Genomic DNA, 23,249 nt, shown 5'->3' on the forward strand with positions numbered 1-23,249 from the left:
AAGATGAACCCAAGAAGTTCTGCACCAAGACACATCACAATTAAAATGTCAAAGATTAAAGAAAGCTAAAGAGAGAATTTTAAAAGCAGCAAGAGATGGGGCGCCTGGGTGGCTCAGTTGGTTAAGCGACTGCCTTCGGCTCAGGTCATGATCCTGGAGTCCCGGGATCGAGTCCCACATCGGGCTTCCTGCTCAGCGGGGAGTCTGCTTCTCCCTCTGACCCTCTTCCCTCTCGTGCTTTCTATCTCTCGTTCTCTCTCTCTCTCAAATAAATAAATAAAATCTTTAAAAAAAATAAAATAAAAGCAGCAAGAGAGAAGCAATAAGTACCATACGAGGGAAACCCCAGAAGGCTATCAGCTGATTTTTCAGAAGAAACTTTGCAGGCCAGAAGGGAGTGGTATGATATATTCAAAGTGCTGAAAGGGAAAAAAACCAAGAATACTCTACCTGGCAAGATTATCATTAAGAGTTAAAAAAGAGATAAAGAGTTCCCAGGCAAACAAAAGTTAAAGGAGTTCATCACTAAGCTGGCATTACAAGAAAAGTTAAAGGGACTTCCTGAAGTAGAAAAGAAAAGACCATACTTAGAAGAAAATTTGAACAACAGGATGTAAAATATGACAACATATAAATTAAACATGGGGGAGGGGAGCAAAAAATCTTTCAGAATGTGTTCAAACTTAAGTGACCATCAACTTAATATAGACTGCTCTATACTTAGGATGTTATATATGAACCTCATGGTGACCACAAACCAAACACCTATAATATATACACAAAAATAGAAAGAAAGAAAGCCAAGCATAACACTAAAGAAAGTCAACAATCATAAGGGAAGAGACCAAGAGAAGAAGAAAGGAACAGAGAAGAACTACAACAACAACCAGAAAACAATAAAATGGCAATGAGTACATAAATATCAATAATTACTTTAAAAGTAAAGGGTCTAAATGTTCCAGTTGAGAACACAGGGTGATTCAATGTATTAAAAAAAACAACACCCATCTTATATGCTCCCTACAAAAGGCTCACTTCAGGCCTAAAGTCCCATACAGACTGAAAGTGAAAGCTTGAAAAAAGATATTCTATGCAAATGGAAGCAAAAGAAAAAAAAAAAGCTGGGATAGCAATACTTATATCAAACAAAATAGACTTTAACATAAAGACCATAACAAGTGATAAAAGGGGCAATGCGTAATGATAAAAGGATTAATCCACCAAGAGGAGAGAATTGTAAATATTCATGCATCCAACATAGGAGTACCTAAATACATAAAACAAATATTAACAGACATAAAGGGAGAAATGGAGGGTAATACAATAATAGTTGGGACTTTAATACCCCACTTACATCAATGGATGGATCATCCATGCAGATAATCAATAAGGAAACAGTGTCTTTGAATGACACATTAGTTTAGATAAACTTAACAGATACATACAGAACATTTCATCCAAAAACAGAGTACAGATTCTTTTCAAGTGCACATGGAATATTCTCCAGGATAGATCACAAAACAAGTCTCAATAAATTTAAGAGGATAAAAATTTATACACACATCTTTTCCAACCACAACAGTATGAAACTAGAAATTAATCACAAGAAAAAATTCTTAAAAACAAACACATGGAAGCTAAACAACATGCTACTAAACAATCAATGGGTAAATGAAGAAATCAGGAAGGAAATATAAAAATACACGGAGACAGGGGTTCCTGGGTGGCTCAGTCGGTTAAGCATCTGACTCTTGATTTAGCTCAGGTCATGATCTCAGGGTGGTAAGATTGAGCCCCACCTAGGGCTCTGCACTCAGCAGGGAGTCTGCTTGAGATTCCTTCCCTCTGACCCTCCCCCTTCTCATGTGCGCTTTCTCTCTCATTCTCTGTCAAATAAATAAAATCGTTAAAAAAAAAAACTTAACCAAGGAGATGAAAGACCTCTACCTCAAAAACCACAAAACATTGATAAAAGACATTGAAGGTGACACAAACAAATGGAAAGACATACCATACTCATAGATTGGAAGAATTGATATTGTTAAAATGTCCATACTCCCTAAAGCAATCTACAGATTCAGTGCAATCCCTATGAAAATACCAACAGCATCTCCACAGAACTAGAACAATCCTAAAATTTGTATAGAACCATAAAAGACCCGAATAGCCAAAACAATCTTAAGAAAGAACAAAGCTGTAGTTATCACAATAACAAATTTCATGATATAATACAAAGCTGTAGTAGTCAAAACAGTATGATCCTGGCACAAAAATAGGAAGAGAGAAGCCAGAAATAAACCCACATTTATATAGTCAACCTACAACAAAGGAGACAAGAATGTACAACAGGGGAAAGACAGCCTATTGAATAAATGGTGCTGAGAAAACTGGACCACTTTCTCACCCACACATAAAAATAAAATGGATGAAAGACCTAAATGTGAGACCTGAAATCCTAGAAGAAAACATAGGCAGTAATCCTTTGAGCATCAGCCTTAGCAACTGTTTGGTCTAGATATGTCTCCTCAGGTAAGGGAAACAAAAGCAAAAATAAACTTTTTATTTTGACTACATCAAAATAAAAAGTTTTTGCACAGTGGAGGAAACCATCAAAATGAAAAGACAGCCTACTGAACGAGAGAAGATACTTGCACATGATATATCCAATAAGGGGTTAATATCAAAATATATAAATAACTTACATAATGCAACATCAAAGAAATAATCCAATTTAAAAATGGGCAAAGGACCTGAATAGGCCTTTTTCCAAAGACTTAACATGGCCTAGGAATATTAAAAGATGCTCAACATCACTAATCATCAGGGAAATGCAAATCAAAGGCACAATGAAGTGTCACCTTACACCTGTTAGAATGGCTAGAGTCAAAAAAACAACTGTTGGTGAGGATTTAGAGAAAAAGGAATGTGCACTTTTGGTGGGAACATAAATTGCTGCAACTACTTGGAAGACAGTATGGAGTTTTCTTAGAAAATTAAAAATAGAAATGCCGTATCATCCAATAATTCCACTTCTGGATAATTACCCCCCAAATGAAAGCACTAATTTGAAAAAATATATGACCTCTATGTTCATCACAGCATTATTTACAATAGCCAAGATATAGAAGCAACCCAAGTGTCCATCAGTAGATGAATGGATAAAGAAGTGGTACACACATACTGGAATATTTTTTATTTTATTTACATTCAATTAACATTTGGTATATTATTAGTTTCAGAGGTAGGGTTCAGTGATTCATCAGTTGTATATAACACCCAGTGCTCATTACATCACATGCCCTCCTTAATGCCCATCACCCAGTTACCCCATCCCCTCCACACACACACATACACACACACACACACACACACACACACACACACACACACACACTGGAATATTACTCAGCCATAAAAAGGATGAGATCTTGACATTGCAAACAATATTGCAAGAATATGGATGGATCTAGAGGGTATTATGCTAAGTGAGACAGATAAAGGCAGATACCATAGGATTTCACTTAATATGTGGAATCTAAAAACCAGAACAAATGAATAAACAAAGAGCAGAAACAGACCCATCAATACAGAGAACAAACTGATAGTTGCCAGAGGGAATATGGGGAGGGGGAAATGGACAAAATGGGTGAAGGGGAGTGGGAGATACAGGCTTCCAGTTATGGAATGAGTAAGTCATAGGGATAAAAGGTACAGCACAGGGAATATAGTCAATAATCTTGTTACAGTGTCGTATGGCAGCTACACTTGGGGGAAGCATAACAGATAGATCTGTCATGTCCCTATGTTGTATACCCAAAACTAACGTAACTTTATGTATCAACTACAGTTAAAAAGATCTTCAGATTAATTTGTCATTCCTTCTGGGAAGAGAAGCGTTTCCATATGGTCTTACGTAGTACTGGTATTTTAGTCATGTCTTTGTCTTGGTGCATGGTTAGTGCCCAGTGTCACCATGTTTTACTTCTGTAAAACTTGACTTCACCCTCCACTCCCTGCTCTACCATCTTACTCTTTGCTTCTAAACTTGGCAGCCTCACAGTTTTCTCAGTCTCTCTGTTCTTTTTGAGAACCACTGCTTTAGACTCTTCTGTCTAGTAGGAGATTATCTGGGAGCAGAAGAGGAGGAAAGAGCAAGGAGAGTGGAGGAGAACAGATGGCCTGGGCAGCAGTGCCCAAGACTGGTGCTGAAATTCTGCTGGTGGAGATTCTCCTCCACTTGGGTTTTCTCATAGCTTCTATCATAATCTTGGTTTTAAAAACGCTGCATATTTGTTACACTTAAGTAACACTGGTAGAGACCAGCATGATATCATTGCCGGCACAGTAGTCTCTAATTAGATTTTCATCAGTCAATAATTATTTACTGAGTACCTACTATGTGCCAGGCACCACACCAAATGCAAAGGGTACACTGGAGACAGGTGGTCAAATCATTGCTCTAGTGAACATTATATCATAGTGACAGGAGGCAGCCGGTCCACATGTAAATTAATAAATATTTTAGGTAGTAGAAGGTGCAATGAAGTCAATAAAAGGGAGTAATGAGGACAGGGACTAGGAAGAGGTAATTACTTTAGAATACTCAGAGAACGTCTCTCTAAGGTGACATTTGATCTGAGACCTGAATAAGGAGCCAGCTATGTACAACTCCCTGGGAAGAAATTCCTGACACAAAGACAAGTGTGAAGACCTTGAGGAATGAAAAACTTGGCATTTGGGGGCACTTGGCAAAGAACAGTGTGACTGGATCTTACATACAGGAGGTAGTGACAGGAAGGGAGGCAGCTGAAACCACATTTGTAGGTCCACATAGGCTAGAGAGAGTGGTGTGCTGGTCAGTGTTTAACAACCAGCTCTGAGCATAGTTTTGATATGAATGTTGGTTGGCATTTTCCTTTACATTAATAAGATGCAAGTGAAATCATGAGGACTCGGTGTCAGAACTTAATGCGTTTTTTAAATGTTAAGTGACTTTGCTGAAATCGTTTAATATTAGAGGATTATTTGCTCAATTTTTGTGCTATTTACCATATAACAACTATAGGCACAACATGCTTTTTAGGTTTAATCTTCATTATTAATATTTTGTCCATGGTTTTCATAGGTGTAGACAACCAGGAAAGAAAATAAACAATAGGTCAAGCCCTGATTTGTAGCTGTGCTGATTTCTGTGGCATAAGTAGTCACACTTTTACCAACATGAAGCCACTGAACATAAAATAGGGAAGGGAATGCACAATAACACACCATTATATGGTCTTGTGTTCAAAAAATGTTTTTCAGTGAATACTTATTAACTACACACTATGGGCCAAACACTATTCCATATGCTGGGGCCAAAGCAATGAACAAAACAAAACCTTTACTGATGGTGATAAGTGCTATGAAGAAAAAGAAAATAGGACAAGTTAGATTTAGAACCAGACCTTCAAGTCACTGTTTCATAATGTGTTAAAACATGGTTTTTAAAAATAATAAAGCATATTTAATAGCTTCATTAAAGAAGATGTATAATTTTTAAAGAATAAGTTTTACCATTAATAAAATTTATTCTTAAAATGTTTTCATCTTTTTTCTATTTTTAATTTCAATTTTGTGTTTTATAATACACATATTTGTATAAGTTGATATATGAAATGTATGCACATGAAGGGTGCTTACATTTTTTTTTTATAGCATGCAAAATAAAAAAATGTTTCAAGGCCATTGCTTTAGAGATTAGAAAAATGACAAGCCCCTGATATGCCCCTAGGAACATCTCTGCATTTTTAGTAGGCTCCCCCCACCCCCAAACCTGATAGTAAGGAAGAATGTTCTGTGTTGTATTAGGCCCAATGGGAGCTAAGTGACCATGTCCATCACTACAGCAGATTATGAAATACCAAATTAGACATCCTGAGTATGCTCCCTTCCCCTTAGGACCTCATATTAACACCACAGAAGAGCCAAGACATGTAGACCAGCTGGGAGAACCCTAAGAAATAGTTCAAGGGATCTGTTCCCTAACAAGGCAGACTCTGCAGCACAATCAGTGGTAACATGAAAGATTTAAGAGGGCAAGTTGATGACTTGCTTCACCATAACAAACGTTTAATCCTGAATTGCGAAGTGCCATTATGGAAGAGAAGATTGAGTCTGTCAGGCCTAGGACTCAGGCACCCACCCAGATGGCCCTGGAGGTTTATCGGCCTTAGATCTCCAAAACAGAATACTAGCAGCAGCACTAGGCCATCCCACTGGAAGGAATGGAGAATGAAAGCCTGTTGGCAGATCCAGAACCATTAGAACACAGGCAACGCTTCTTTCCAGGATATTTTCCCTAACACCCTTCTCTCTCTGCTGGGTTAAGTCCCAGGTGCCCACTTTTGGTAGGTGACCTATTAATAATCCTGAGCTCTTTGCTGCACTGTATCAAAATTATTTTTTTTATATTTGCATCCCACATTAGAATGAGAGTTTCATTTGTTTCTGTGATGCCTGACACAGTGTAGACACTCAGACATCTATTGAAAGCGTAAGTGACCATCCTCTTTTTCTCTGTATTGACCACATAATTGCTCTCAGATCCACAAGAACAATTAAGAATCCAGTGAATTAATCTACATCATGATGTTTTGGTTTAACCCAAAATGCAATTTAAACATCTTAAAAGATTTGATCCCAAGAAGTTTCTGTCGTGAGGGTGGGGCCCTCATGATGTTGTTGGTGCCCTTATAAGAGAGCAGAGTTTATTGCTTATACAGTGAGGTGGTCACTATCTATAAGCCAGGACGAGACTCTCACCGGAACTACAAGTCACAGATCGGTGGGGGGGCTCTCTCTTGTCTAGGTTCCTCTGTCACCGTAGATTTTTTTATTTCAGCTTCCGTGGAATTCTAGGACAGCACACAACTATCTACATTCTTGGAGGACTTTTCTTAAATAAGGGAGCCCAAATAAGTCACAGATAGTAATCTTGGAAGAATGATACTTTCTGTGTCTAGTCTTTCAACCCTTTGCAAAGATGCGAAAAGGAAAGTAAGATGTCCTCCGTGAACTGCATAGTACCGTTACAGTATTTTGTAAGTATTGACTCTTAAGCAGAAACACGTGTCTAGTCGTAGATTAAAAAAAAGTCCAAGCAGCATTTTTGAAGGATGTAATAATCACACGTTAGTCTTTCTACGTGGTTTCTAAATGGAATTTTTTATTATAAGTTAGAAATTTATAGAAGAGGCAGAGAAGATTTTTTTTCTTTTTAAATAAATATTGATAATCTTACTGGAAAAATGTATTTCAAGTGGTAAATTAAAGCTAATTCATACTTTAATTTCATGATGAGCTAAAGGAACTGGCATATTATTAACTCCCTCCAGTGCTCCAAGTTCTCATATTAGGCTTTGCCTCACAACAGCCATGCTGGTGGTCAGACTTTAGGACAGAGTAGGAGGAGCCTGGACTCTGAATTCAATAGGGTTTTTTTTGTTTTGTTTTGTTTTTTAGTGTTATTTGAGAGTGAGCACGAGTGGCGGGGAGGGACAGAGGGAGAAGGGAGAAGCAGACTCCCCACTGAGCAGGGAGCCCGACGCTGGGGTAGGGGTGGAGGGGTGCAGGATCATGACCTCATGACCTGAACTGAAGGCAGATGTTTAACCAACTGAGCCACCCAGGCGCCCCTCAGTAGGGTTTTAACATCATGTCTGCTGCTTAACGACTGTGCAACTGGAAGCAAATTTCTCTCAATATATGGGAAATGGGTGTTATGGACTGAATTTCCCCAAAATTCACATCTTGAAGCCCTAACTTCCAATGTGACTCTATTTAGAGATGGGCCTTTAAAGAGGTAATTAAGGTCAAATGAGGTCATGGAGTAGATCCCTAACACAGTATGACCGGTCTTCTCATAAGAAGGGGGGGCCTGGGTGGCTCAGTTGGTTAAGCGTCTGACTCTTGCTTTCAGCTCAGGTCATGATCTCAGGGTCCTAGGATCGAGCCCCGTGTCGGGCTCTGCACTCAGCGGGGAGTTTACTTGGGATCCTCCCTCTCCCTCTGCCCCTCCCTCTCGCACGTGCTCACTCTCAAATAAATAAATCTTTAAAAAAGAAAAGAAAAAGAAGAGGAAGAGCCACTAGGGATGCACACACACACAAAGAGGTCATATGGGGACAGTGAGAAGTCAGACATCTATAAGGCAAAGAGGCCTCAGAGACACCAAACTTGCCAAGACTTTTGCCTCCAGAACTGAGAGAGAATAAATTTCTATTATTTAAGCCCAGTCTGTGTATTTTGCTATCACAGCCCTAGCAGATACAATGGGTATAGTAATAATACCACCTCATGGGAGTTTGAATTACATGCGGCTAACGCCACGCTTGGCTCCCAGTAAGCACTCAATAAACAGAAGCCCTTATTTGTGGCTCAGAAAGAAAAGAAGGAAAACAAAATAAAATTTGCTTCTTCAGCAAGAAAATCAGTGATTATTTAAAAGCATTTGCCAAGCACTTTAAGTAAATACCTAATTTAATCTGAATAACAATCCTGTGTAAACCGTCCTGATCTTGCACCTGAGGAAACAGACGCCAAAAAAAAAAAACAAAAAAAAAGTTATGTAATTGGTCTAAAGTCACCTAGAAAGAGGCAGAATCAGAAATACGGCTTTAAAATCTGTATTCTTTCCACTATGCCATACCACCTACTAAAGCAACTTCCTAGATGCCAAAAGGTTACTAATGAAAGAGACCCATTCTGGATGATTTCTGCAGCAGACACACAGCAAGGGGGCTGGCTTTTGGGGTAGGAATGTATTCCTGCCCACACACAGATGTTCACTCCCACGTCAAGCTGGACCACACAGATGCCTGCAGTGAGTCAAATATCTTTTCAAAAAAGACTTTTTAATCTGCTCAAGCACTTGAACCAAATATTCACTTTATACTCCAGAGCTCTGTGCCAAAGGCATACGGCCAGTTGGGCCGAAGAAATGGTAAGGGCATGTGTTAACAATCAGGATGGCCTTTCCTTGCAGCGCCTGATTTGAGGACAACTGCCAGTAGACAGACATGTAGACAGACCGCTGGGCCGGGGTAAGGTAACTGCAAAATTGAACCCTGATTGGCCACATGGATGGGTTCCCACACGTGAGATCATCTTGTATTCTATGTTAGCCAAGGAGAGTATCAAGTGAAATAATGGTATTTTACATATAGTTGCTCTGAAATGGTCTTACCAGTAATAATTAGCCAATAGGATTATGTTTTAAGACGACTCCCTATTAATGAGGAAAGCTCATAGTTAGTAAAGGTGTTTTTCTTATTTACCACGGCACAGCAGTTATATTTAAATTTTTAAATTATTTTAGTTTTAGTTTTACAATGAAACTGAGAGGGAGGGACAGAGATTTCCCATATACCTCTGCCCCCACGCATGCAGAGCCTCCCCCATTACCAATATCTCCCACCAAAACAGTATATTTCTTACCAAGGATGAACCTACACTGACACATCATCATCACCCAAAGTCCACAGTTTGTCTTAGGGTTCACTCACGATGTTGTACATTCTATGGGTTTCGACAAATGTATAATGACATGTATCTGTCGTCGTAATATACAGAGTAGTCTCACTGCATTAAAATCCACTGTGCTCTGCCTATTCATCTCCCCCTGCCACCTCCCCTGGTAACCACTCATCTCTTATCTCCATAGTTTTGTTTTAGTTACACTTAAATTTAAGAGACTAGAAAGCCCTTTTTATGCTAATTGAAACTGAACTTAAAATTTATGGAAAAGCCATTTCTCAAGATTGGCCATGAATCCCTCAAGTGGGGTTTCATTATACTGTTCTCATTTTGTATGTTTGAGATTTTCCATAATAAAAAGTTTAAAAATAAACAATATTGACATTAGAAACATTATTTCTGCCCTGATTCTTACATGAATGTTATAGATTCAAACTTTGAAAAAGCTTCTAAGATAGGGATAAAATTACTCCTGTATCTCTACTCGTGAAATCAAGGGCTGATGAAGGATGGATGACTACTACCAAATGTCTTGGGTGTTTCTCAAATTTATCTTAATGAGATCATCAGTAATACAGTAGTACACTCAGAATCCCTTTGGCTCCCTGTGCAAGTGTGGCAGATGCTGTCAGTACACCATGACCTATCCTCTTAGCACCTACCACTTGAAGGGATGCCACCTTGTTTCCAATGTCCAAACTCCATGACTCTGCTAGACCTTCTCTCTTCTTTAGAGATTGTTCTGCCTACAGTAGCTAGGGGCAGACCTCAAGTCCTTGGGAATCAGTGCTCCCTGTGAGCACCCCTCATCCACTGCCTGAAAGGAGCTGATGGATAAACATCCTAACTCTCTTTTTCTTCGGATTACTTAGTTCTGAGGCTCTTGTTCTACATTTTTTCCCAGAAGGTCCCCCACCCGGATATAACATTGATTTTCCAAAGTGGGAACTTGCTGGAGAACTTATCCTTTATCATCTTCCTTCTCTTCCCTGTCTCATCCCACTTCCCTACTAGTATTCCTGGGATCCTCTCTCAAATATGCTTCTTGTACCTGAATCCTTGTCTCAAGATCTGCTTCTGTGAGAATTCAAACCAAGCAAGATACCAAATTGAGAGACCTAGCCCTCAACCTGAAGAAAAATTTCATGAGGGATTTTGAAAAGATGTCCTATAAATGAAGGCAGCGTTTGGGTTAACATAAATTTTTCCCCCTTTCCAAAAATCACAGAGTAGGTTATACTTGAATCTACCCTGTGGAGCTGATGTAAACAGTTTGGTAAGGATTGGGGCCCATGACCCCAATATTTAGGTAAAAATTTAAAGAATTCTTTTTTTAAAATGATTTATTTATTTTAGAGGGAGAGCATGTGAACGGGGGTGGGGGAGGAGAATTTCAAGCAGACTCCCGGCTGAGTGTGGAGCCTGACATAGGGCTCAAATTCATGACCCTGAGATCATGACCTAAGCTGAAATCAAGAGTTGAATGCTTAACTGACTGAGCCACCCAGGTGCCCCTAAGAATTCTTGAGATAAGAGGTATCATATGGGATTTTAAAAAAGCCTAAGACAATTGATCAAATGGATTGCAGTGGATGGAATCACATAACCCCAACTAAAAATCTGCCAACTGAATAAATGTTCACAGTGAGAATTGTGAGTCAGATTAAATTGGAAATTTGGTTGGCAACCCTGTTATTAGAGAAGGATCAAAGTAAAATGCTAGGTTTTGTGTGATGAGATTCTGTATGAATGTGGAACTTTTTAAATCTACATTTTTAGTTGAAAAGAACATTTTTAGTCAGTATCATTTGTAAATTTGCAAGCAAATGCCATCAGAAATGCCAAACTCAGTGTATAAGCTTTTTGACTTTTGACTGCTATCTAGTTTTAATATGAATGAAAACCTTGTATTTACCATTTATCCCAATTTTAATTCCCTTAAGGTATCTTGGATGTTGTAAAGAAAGGAATCTGGTGGGACTCCCAGTTTTCTCATTTAACTAACTACCTGGGTTGATTATGGTGCCAATAAACAGAATAGGGAGTAAGTGATATAAAGGTGATTTGGCTGCATAATATTCCATAGCATACATATACCACATCTTCCTTATCCATTCATCTATTGATGGACTCGTAGGTTGCTTCCATATCTTGGCTATTGTAAGTAATGCTGCAATAAACATAGGGGTACATATATCCTTTCAAATAAGTATTTTGATTTTCTTTGGGTAAATACCCAGTAGTGGAATTATTGGATCATATGGTGTTTCTATTTTTAAGTTTTTGAAGAACACACTGTTTTCTACAGGGGTTGTACCAATTTACATTCCCATCAACAGTATATGAGGGTTCCTTTTTCTCTACATCCTTACCAGCACTCGTCATTTCTTATGTTGATTCTAGCCATTCTCACAGGTGATATCTCATTGTGCTTTGGATTTTCATTACCCTGATGTTTAGTGATGGTGAGCATCTTTTCATGTGTTTTTTGGCCATCTGTATGTCTTCTTTGGAAAATTGTCTATTCGGGTCCTTTGCCCATTTTTAAACTGGGTTTTTTGGTGTGTGTTGGGATGTAAAAATTCTTTATATATTTTGGATATTAACCTTATTGGATATATCATTTAAAAATATCTTCTCCCATTCAGCAGGTTGCCTTTTTGTTTTACCAATGGTTTCCTTCACCGTGCGAAACCTTTTTAGTTTGGTGTAGTCCCAGTAATTTATTTTTGCTTTTATTTCTGTGGAATATTACACAGCCATGGAAAAGGATGCAATTGTGCCATTTAAGACAACATGGATGGACCTAGAGGGTATTATGCTAAGTGAAATAAGTCAGACTGATAGACAAATACCATATGATTTCACTAATACACAGAATCTAAAATGAAAGAAGAAATAAAGAGAATTAGAACTGTGAACATAGGACAAACTGATGCTTGCCAGAGGGGAGAGGGTGAGGTTATGGGCAAAATGGGTGAAGGGGAGTGGGAGATACAGGCTTCCAGTTATGGAATGAATAAGTCATGGGAATAAAAGGCACAGCATAAGGAATATAGTCAATGATATTGTAATAGCATTGTAAGGTGACGGATGGTAGCTACACTTGTGAGCATAGCATAATGCTTAAACCTGTTGAATCACTATGTTGTATACCTGAAACCAATGTAACATTGTGTGTCAATTACACTCAAAATTTAAAAAAAATACATACATATGTGTGTGTGTGCGCACGCGTGTGTGTGTGTGTGTGTGTGTGTGTGGTTTTGGATTAGAACAGATAATGACATAATTTAAGGCATCTGTGGACCATGGAGGGGGTGATGTCTGTTAGGTGATGAGTGCAATGTCCTATGCATGGTTTACAAGGCTAACCTATCTGTTCCCTGCTTTATTCTCAAGCCACTTGCCCATCACAGACTATGCCCTCAGCCACATGTGACACTCTCTTGGCTCTAGGTTTACATTGGCTGTTCCCTCTGACTGAAACACCTTTTGTATCCACCCCACTCCATCACAACGTGGACAACCCATGTTTAAACACTTTCCAAGACAGAGCACTCACAGCTCCACCCTTTCTGCTATGACTTTGGTATTAACTCTCAGTTTCCTAAGACAATGGTGCTGATATAAGAACACCTCACAAGACTATTAAGATTAATTATACACTGAAAGCACTTAAAGCAACACGGCACACAAAGTGTTCTCCAAGTCTTTGCTTTGACTATTAGTTGCTGTCTTATAAGACAGCCCATATCATCTTCTGTTAAATTTTTTTTTTAAGATTTGTTGTAATAACAGTCTTACCAAATAGTGCTAATTTAAAATAATGAATGTTCTGGTCTTTTCTAAATCTTATCACAAACCACCGTTTTCAATAATTTTTACCTGTTTTTTTCCCCCTTCTTTTTAACACTTAAGTCAGCTTTGTGTGTGGATTGCCGTAATCTGTATACTGCCAATTTTTTATGCTTGTGTTGTATCTCACTGTTTTAAGAGTTTCCTGATATTTGAGCACATGGATTATTTCCAATTTTTTATTATTTTGATTGGGCCTGTTTGACAAACTTTTTCCTGTGAGTTAATTGCTTGAGAGTTTTCTGAAAAGTGAAATTTAATTCAAATTTTATTCTTACACATTTATGAATTTCTCCAAATATTCTCTAAATATTGTTATAAATCTATTATAACCATAGCTATCTATTCACCATTATAAGTGCTAACATAAGGAATTTAAGAATTTATGTGTAATTAACTGTCCTTTATGAATTTTTGAATATGAATTATACCCAAAATTATTAAGCTAAAAATAGTACCTTTGTGGCTAAGGGCAAGGATGCTTAAAGTTTAACTTTTTCTAACAAATAGGAATTACTGTAATTTTAAAAACTGGCTTGGAAATATATTAAGCCCTAGGCCTCTTTAAACCCAAATTAAAGCAATCTTTTACCTTTTTATTATAGTATGTATAATTTAGTTTATGAGAAAAATAATCCGTTAAGAATAAGGTTGTTAAGGGGCACCTGGGGCGCTTGGGTGGCTCAGTCGTTGAGCATCTGCCTTCGGCTCAGCTCATGATCCCAGGGTCCTGGGATCAGGCCCCGCATTGGGCTCCCCTGCTCAGCGGAGAGTCTGCTTCTCCCTCTCCCACTCCCCCTGCTTGTGTTCACTCTCTTGCTGTCTCTGTCAAGTAAATAAATAAAATCTTAAAAAAAAAATAAGGTTTTTAAATGAAATTGATGATTTCTTTTCAATGCAATAGCTTTCCCCTTTCGTATTTTAGCATGCTTAAAGAATGCTTTATAGCACAATTTTAACTATTATAAATGTCAAAGAAATTTAAGAGTTTATTCACAATGACTCAAATGTCCGTCTTTTAAACTTTTGAATTAGATCATAGAAAATTCTGTACTATCCACTGCACTGGTTACTTGAGAAGCTGGCCTCCACATGTTGTTGGAATGGAAGAAGAAAGGGACAATAAGAAAGACGGTAGTAATTTTAACTGCCTTGTTGCCATTGGAAGATTACATCCATATATTGTCCCACAGAACAGTGGAGAGATTAAAGTGAAACCAACTGAATTTATAACCCGGTTTGCAATGAATGGAAAATTTGTCTATGTGGACCAAAGGTGAACATTTATATGCCATAATGATTAGAGTTCGATGGGATACCTAAGGCTATTAAAGATGTGCCTAGTAGCACTGCTGGATAAAACTTGGAATAATATTTTTTAAGCCAGTAGTGCAGAAACTGAACATGATCTGTGGCCACAATTTTACTGAATGGGAGAAGAGCATACCCTGGACTGGGTGGGTGTCCATTCTATTGTGTACCTCTAGTCTGGGTCTCGGGCAGCCGAACGGATCCCAGGTTTACTCACCCCCCGTCCACTCTCCTACTCTCCTGACCATATATGGACCTACAGTACTCTGAAAGGGATTGCATTCACCAATCTGAAGTTTATTTTCAATTTTAAAATCAGGGCAACAGCAATTTTAGGATATCTGCCTCAGGAACTTTTGGGAACTTCTTGTTATGAATATTTTCATCAAGATGACCATAGTAATTTGACTGACAAGCACAAAGCAGGTATGCATTGAATGGGGGTAATTTGGGGGTAATTTTAATTACAGCCTCAACTCATTTCTCATTCCTGTGAAATCTGAAACTTTTAATGTAGTGGTAGAGTATTATGCTGATTATTATCTTTTCTTGTTAAGTTCTACAGAGTAAAGAGAAAATATTTACAGATTTATACAAGTTCAGAAAGAAAGATGGCTCTTTTGTAACTTTAAAAAGCCAGTGGTTTAGTTTCACAAATCCTTGGACCAAAGAACTGGAGTATATTGTGTCTGTCAACACTTTAGTTTTGTAAGTAATTTTTTATGTTGTTAAAACCTTTATGTTAATCTCAAATGAGTGTCTTTTCTCATCATTAAAGTTGTATGATCTTGTGGCTTTATAACTTGAGTATGTATTGTTTTGTAATTCATTCACTGTTCACTGGTGTTACTTCTCAGAATTAAGCTGTAAGTTTTCCCTTTTGTAATAAGTTTCTTTTTGCTTGGTATTAAAGGTGATAGTAAATGTATTCACTCAAGCTCCTCCTTCCTACCCTTCATGGTGGCCTTGTCTTGTCCCTCCACTAAATGATATAGTTGTAACTTAAAACTATATATCACTGTAAGAAATTGTTTTGTCCTGCATATCATTTTTGCATGCACATCTTTTTTTTTCTTTAAATTTTGTATTGTTATGTTAATTACCATACAGTACATCATTAGTTTTTGATGTAGTGTTCCATGAGTCATTGTTCGCGCATAACACCCAGTGCTCCATGCAGTATGTACCCTCTTTAATACCCATCACCAGGCTGACCCATCCCCCCACCCCCTCCCCTCTAGAACCCTCAGTTTGTTTCTCAGAGTCCATAGTCTCTCGTGGTTCGTCTCCCCCTCCGACTTCTAGGCCTGGGATACCACATGTGCTTGTGTGGGAGTATTTGGCTGAGGGAATAAGCAGAATTCCAGCCTAAGCATTGCTTGCCAAGTCCTGGCTATGGCTGTGTTAGCCAGCCTTAAAGAAGACCTAATTTTTCCTGATTTGCTTAATAAGCTAACATAGCCCATTCTAAGTATTATTAGCTTTCTGTAAGCTTTTCTTTATAATTACTGTAAGGTTGCATCAAACCAATTCTGTTTCCTGATCTATAGTTTTTTAAAAAGGCCCCCAAGGCTTGGTTTCTCCAGCAGGTTCCTCTGTTACTCATTCTAATAATCCTTGCCTTCTTATCATTAATATAAAAACTGAGAGTTTGCAACTGTGAGAAAATGTACTTCATAGGGTAATAGGGCATTGGGCAAATGCCCTGGTACTTAGCACATCAATACCTTGATATCTGGTGGTGACATTAACAGTGTGTATATATAAAACAAAAAGGCCAAGAATTGATAAGTACACAGAGCTTTAATGTAGTGGCTTTCACAATTTCCTTCACTTAAAAAAAAATCACCTATGGTGTTTCTTAATTCTAGGGGACATAGTGAGATGAGAGAAGTGTCGTTACTTCCTTGTAGCTCTCAATCATCAGAAGGTAAGCTTAGTTTTAAATGATCGAGATTTATTACTAGGACTGTTACTGTAACCATCTTTTTCTGTCTTGGAGAAGGAAACATTTCAAAGTAAAATGCAAAGACTTCTATGGCTTAAATTATCCTTTTCAGAATTTCTACAGTACTTTGAACACACTTCCATTATAATCTTACATCCTATTGCAATTAGTTGTTTGTTCGACTGGCCTGCCACTAAACTGAGTTCAAGAGTAGAAATGGTATTTTATCCATTATCTATCCCTAGAAGTTCCTTGTAGTTTGTGTTACTCAGTACATATCTGTTGGGTAAATTAATGGAAAGCATTAAGGGGGAGTTTTTGCTTATCTTGATTTTCCACCACAAGAATATTTTAATGCATTACTTGTATAAATAAAAATAGAAATATTAAGTAATATTAAAAAATAAAGCAGTATTGCTCTGGCTTTAGTGTGGAGATTAAAATGAGAAGGAAATATCTGTACTCAAGTGCTACAGGTTATAAATGTACCCTCAATGATGTTCTACACATTTGATTCCTATCATTCTTCATACGCATTTTAAACCATCATGAGTTATGTTTCTAATGCAAGCATGAATGGTTAGAATATTTTAGGATGTAGCTCTTTCTTTTAAAGAGGGAAATAGGAAGTATATTAGAGTTGAAATAAAAAATAATAACTGAAGTTATATATACATTTTGAAAGTCTTCATTTGAATTTTTCCTTTTGTTATTATTTAGAATCCTCTAAACAGTCTTGCATTAGTGTGCCTGGAATGTCTACAGGAATAGTACTTGGTGCTGGGAGTATTGGAACAGATATTGTAAATGAAGTCCTGGATTTACAAAGGTAAAGTTTTATTGCTGCATATATTTTCACAAGTGAAATTATATTTATAAAACCAATATTCAAAAATCAGTAAGTTTCCTATATGCAAACAATAACTAGTTCAATAATATAATGAAAGAGAAGATCATTTTTACAGTAGTAACAAAAAAGCTAAGTATTTAGAATTATATGAAAACAAATTGTTAATGATACAAACTATATGAACTATATGAAAACAAATTGTTGATGCTACAAAGATTCATAAAAGATGACTTGAATAACTTTCTGTATAGTTGTTTTTCAATGGGAAGACTCAATACTGTAAATACTGTACTGTAAAATACTGTAAAGATGTCAGTGTTTGTTAAACTCATCTATGAATTCAATGTGAATCCAGTCAAAATGGCATCTTGCATTTGTTTTTTAGAATCCAACAAATGGTACTAACCATATAGAGGAAAATTCTAAAAACTAAAAGTAATAGAATAAGATTAACCCTAACAGATACTAAAATATAAAGCTACAGGCACTAAAACATTTCACTACAACCCACAAATAGATTAATGGGAAAGAATAGATTTTAGAACTAGACTCAGACACATATGGGAATTTATTATATGGTAAAAGTGGCATTTCAAATCAGGGGAAGTGGATTAAATAAGGGCATTATAATAACTCTATATAACTATTTGGGGGGAAAAAAGCTGAACACCAACTTTATTCTTTATATTAAGATAAATTTCAGATAAACCAAAGAGTTCAAAGTAAAATTTAAAAACTAAAGAAATATTTCAAGAACAGAGATATGAGTTTTTATAATCTCAGTTTAGAATGTCCTTTCTAAACATCACAAAAAATCCAGAATTCATAAAGAAAAAAGTTGATAAATTATATAAAGATTCAAAACTTAAGCTAATAACCATTATGACAAAGGTAAAAGATTAATAAATTGCAAAAAATGTGTTTCATGTGATAAAATGGACTTAATATAGCTTCCTATATGAAGTTTTATGGTATAAGGAATAAAGTTATTAAGCTATTTAAACTTTATAAATAATCTATAATTTTATTAACTTTTATTTATATTAAACTTTATATAGAGCGTAAAGTTGTTAAGTAGTTTTTAAAAAATAGCTCAATAAAAAGTTGGAGAATAGAAAAAAATTATAAATGGTCAAGAACCTTCAACAATTGTTCAGCCCTCACTGGGTGTTGTATGTAAGTGATGAATCACTGAATTCTACCCCAGAAGCCAATATTGCACTGTATGTTAACCGACTAAAATTAAAACAAAACAAAATAAAAACAGAAAACAATTGCTCAACCCCACTCATAGTTACAAATATATACAGCTGACCCTTGAACAACATGGGGATTGGGGATATCAACCACCTTGCCAGTCAAAAATCTGCATATAGGGGCGCCTGGGTGGCTCAGTCATTAAGCGTCTGCCTTCGGCTCAGGTCAGGGTCCCAGGGTCCTGGGATCGAGCCCCACGTTGGGCTCCCTGCTCCACGGGAAGCCTGCTTCTCCCTCTCCCACTCCCCCACTGCTTGTGTTCCCTCTCTCGCTATGTCTCTGTCTGTCAAATAAATAAATAAAATCTTTTAAAAAAATCTGCATATAACTTCTGACTCCCCCCAAATTTAACTACTAATAGCCTACTATTGACTAGAAGTCTTACCAATAACATAGTCAATTAACACATATTTTTTATGTTATATGTATTGTATGCTCTATGCTTACAATAAAGTAAGCTAGAAAAAGAAAATATTGAGAAAAATCATAAGGAAGAGATTCTGTTCCAAGATGGTGACATGAGAAGACCCTGAATTCATCTCTGCCACAGACACACCAAATCTACACCTATTTATAGAGCAGTTTCTCCTGAAGAAGAACTGAGGGCTGACTGAAGAGCTTCTGTACAAGTGAAGATAAAGAGGCCACATAAAGAATGTTAAGAGAAATACACTGTAACAAAGGGAAAAAGGGAATCCCCACTCCTGACACTGCAAACAGCAGTGGGAAGGAATAGTACTGAGGGATTGTGAGCAGATTTGTCTGCCATGGGACACACACAAAAAGCACAGTTTAGAAGAGCAACTAGAATATACAGGAACCAGCCTGGAACTCTTTAGCTCCAGCTATCCCACCAGCACAGCCCTAGCACAGAGTGTCCTGGGATCCTCACCCAGGCTAGCCCTAGCTCTAGCTAGTCAGCAAAAGTCACCAGGCTCAGTCTACACAGGGGACAACCATACACAAGTCCATTCCTTCAAGTTTAGGAGAAGTAGCTTTTCCACCTAATTCATGGAAACAAAAACAGTAAGTCAGTCAAAATGAGAAGACAGAGATATGCACCAAACCAAACAACAAGACAAAACCCTAGGAAAAAAAGTAAATGGAGATACCCAGTCTATCTGATAAAGAGTTCAAAGTAATGCTCAAAAAGATGCTCACTGGACTAGAAAGAAGAGTGGATAAACTTAGTGAGAACTTCAACAAATTAATAGAAAATATCAAAATAATCAGAAATGAAGAACACAATGACAGAAATGAAAAATACAATAGAGGGAGTCAATAGTAGATTAGCAAATGCAGAAGAATGGATCACTAATTTTGAAGACAAGGTAATGGAGAGCATCCAAGCTGAATAGCAAAAAGAAAAAATAATTTAAAAAATGAGGACAGGTTAAGGGATCTCTTGGACAACATCAAGTGAACAAACATTTACATCATAAGGATCCCAGAAGGAGAAGAGAGAGAGTAGAGGGCAGAAAACTTATTTGAGGAAGGAAATACTGCTAAAAACTTCCCTAACCTGGGGAAGGAAACAGATAACAAGATAAACCCAAGGAAGTCCACACCATGACCCAATATCTTTTGTTTTGGTGTTTAAATTATTAAGAGAGGATTTTAAAAGCAGGAGGAGAGAAGCAACTAGAAATGTTTAAGGGAAACTCCAGAAGGCTATCAGCTGATTTTTCAGCAGAAAATTTGCAGGCCAGAAGGGAGTGGTATGATATATTCAAGTGCTGAAAGGAAAAAAACCTACAACTAAGAATATTCCACCCAGCAAGACTATCATTAAAAATTAAGGAGAGGTAAAGAGTTTCCCAAACACAAGTTAAAGGATTTCACCACTGCTAAACTGGCCTTACATGAAATCTTAAAGAGAATTCTTTAATCAGAAAAGGCCATAAGGAAATTACAAAAGGAAAAAATTTCACTGGTTAAAAAATATACACAGTAAAGGTAGTAGGGTCAACCACTTATAAAGCTAGTATGATGGTGAAAAAACAAAAGTAGTAAAATCAATTACATCAACAAAAATTAGTTAAGGGATACACAAAAGTAAAAGATGTAAAATATGCTGTCCTATACATAACATGTGAAGGGGGGAGTAAAAATGTAGTGCTTTTAGACTGTTGAACTTAGGAAACCATCAGCTTAATACAGACTGCTATATACTTTGGATGTTATATATGAAACTCATGGTAACCACAAGCCAAAAATGCGTAATAGATACAGAGAAAATTAAGAGAAAGGAATCCAAGCAAAACACTAAAGAAAGTCATCAAATTACAAGGGAAAGGACCAAGAGAAAAAAGGAAAAAAGAACTATAACAACCAGAAATAAGTGAACAAAATGGCAATAAGTACATACTTATCCATAATTACTTTAAATGTAAATGAGCTACATGCTCCAATCAAAAGACATAAAGTGAATCAATAGATTAAAAAAAAAAAAACAGACCTATCTATACGCTGCCTATAAAAAACTCACTTCAAAGCTAAAGACACATACAAACTGAAAGCAAAGGGATGGAAAAAGATATATCATGCAAATGGAGGCAAAGAAAAAAAGCTGGGGTAGCAATACTTATATTAGACAAAATAGACTTTAAAACAAGGACTATAGCAACAGATATAGAAGGCTATTACAGGGGCGCCTGGGTGACTCAGTCGGTTAAGCGGCTGCCTTCGGCCCAGGTCATGATTCCAGGGTCCTGGGATCAAGCCCCACGTTGGGCTCCCTGCTGAGTGGGGAGCCTGCTTCTCCCTCTCCTTCTACCTGCCACTCCCCCAACTTGTACTCGCTCTCTCTCTAATAAAAAATAAAAAATCTTAAAAAAAAGAGAGAAGGCTATTACATATTAATAAAGAGATCAATCCAAGAAGAGGATATAATAATTGTAAGTTTCTATGCACCATGATTATACAGTCAATTAATCGATGACAAAGGAGGGAAGAACATACAATGGGAAAAACAACATAGGAACACCTAAATATATAAAGAAAACATTAACAGACATAAAGGGGGAAATTGACAGTAGTACAATAGTAGGGAACATTAACACTCCACTTACATCAATGAATAGATCATCAAGACAGAAAAATCAGTGAGGAAACAATCACTCTGAACAACACATTAGGCCAGATGGACATAAATATATACAGAGCATTCCATCACCAAATAGCAGAATACACATTCCTTTTAGATGCAGAGGAAACTTCTCAAGGATAGATCACATGCTGGTCCACAAAAGAAGTCTCAATAAATTTAAAGAAACTAAAATTATATTGAGCATCTTTTCTAACTACAACAATATGAAACTGGATATCAATTACAAAAAACAAAACAAAACAAAACAAAACCGTGGGGAAAAAAAAAAAACTCATGGAGACTACACTACATGTTAAACCAGCAGTGGGGTCAGTGAAGAAATCAAAGAGGAAATAAAAAAAAAAAATACCTGGAAACAATAGAAAATAGAAACACTACAGTTCAAAATCTTTGGGACACAGCAAAAGCAGTTCTAAGAAGGAAGTGATACAAGCCTTCCTCAGGAAACAAGAAAAGTCTCAAACAATGTAACCTTCCATATAAAGGAACTAAAAAAAGGACAAAATCCAGAGTCAGTAGAAGGAAGGAAAAAATAAAGACTAGTGTGGAAATAAATGAAAGAGAGACTAAAAACTCTATTAAAAGATCAATGAAATTAAGAGTTGATTCTTTCGAAAGATAACAAAATTGATAACCCTTTAGCCAGACCCATCAAGAAAAAAGAGGACTCAAAATCGGAAATGAAAGAGAAGTTGCAACCTACACTGCAAAGGATTATAAGAAACTACTGTGAAAAATTATATGCTAACAGCAAATTGAATAACCTAGAAGAAATAGATAAATTCCTAGAAACATACAGTTTTACAAACTGAATCAGGAAGAAAGAGAAAATCTGAACAGATCCATTACTAGTAATGAAATGGAATCAATGATCAACAAAATCCCAACAAACTGAAGTCCAGGACCAGATGGATTCACAGGTGAATTCTATCAAATGTTTAAATACGTGTTAATACCTATTTCCCTCAAGCTATTCCAAAAAATAGAAAAGAATGTTTCCAAGTTTATTCTATGAGGCCAACATTACTCTCATACCAAAATAAGACAAAGATACTACAAAAAAACAAGAAACACAAAAACCCTATATGCCACTATCTCTGATGAACGTAGATGCAAAAATCTTCAGGAAAGAATTAGCAAACCACATTCAACAATATATTAAAAGGATCATTGAACATGATTAAATGGGATTTATTACAGGGATACAGGGATGGCTCAATACTTGCAAGTCGATGAACTTGATACACCACAATAACAAAATGAATATAGAAATCATATGATCATCTTAACAGATACAGAAAAAGCATTTGACAAAATTCAACATCCATTTATGCAAAAAAACTCAGCAATGTGGGTTTAGAGGGTATATACCTCAACATAAATAAAAGCCATATATGAAA

At 36.8% G+C, this 23,249-nt stretch overlaps 1 protein-coding gene across 5 annotated transcripts in view; it reads left to right on the top strand.

Annotated features, from left to right (window-relative positions):
• The window catches only part of BMAL2 (basic helix-loop-helix ARNT like 2), a 100,790-nt gene that overhangs the window by 67,519 nt on the left and 10,022 nt on the right, over nt 1–23,249 (top strand). For all 5 annotated transcript variants that reach the window (XM_028113217.1, XM_028113219.1, XM_028113220.1 and 2 more), the window contains 5 exons: nt 14,410–14,650; nt 15,005–15,111; nt 15,243–15,393; nt 16,557–16,615; nt 17,354–17,462. In XM_028113217.1, coding sequence (XP_027969018.1) covers nt 14,410–14,650; nt 15,005–15,111; nt 15,243–15,393; nt 16,557–16,615; nt 17,354–17,462 — 667 coding nt within the window. The remainder of the gene's footprint in view (nt 1–14,409; nt 14,651–15,004; nt 15,112–15,242; nt 15,394–16,556; nt 16,616–17,353; nt 17,463–23,249) is intronic.

This window comes from Eumetopias jubatus, unplaced genomic scaffold (assembly GCF_037043125.1).
Source record: "Eumetopias jubatus isolate StellerSeaLion01/CBP00866 unplaced genomic scaffold, mEumJub1_p1.0 scaffold_8, whole genome shotgun sequence".
Lineage (NCBI taxonomy): Eukaryota > Metazoa > Chordata > Mammalia > Carnivora > Otariidae > Eumetopias > Eumetopias jubatus.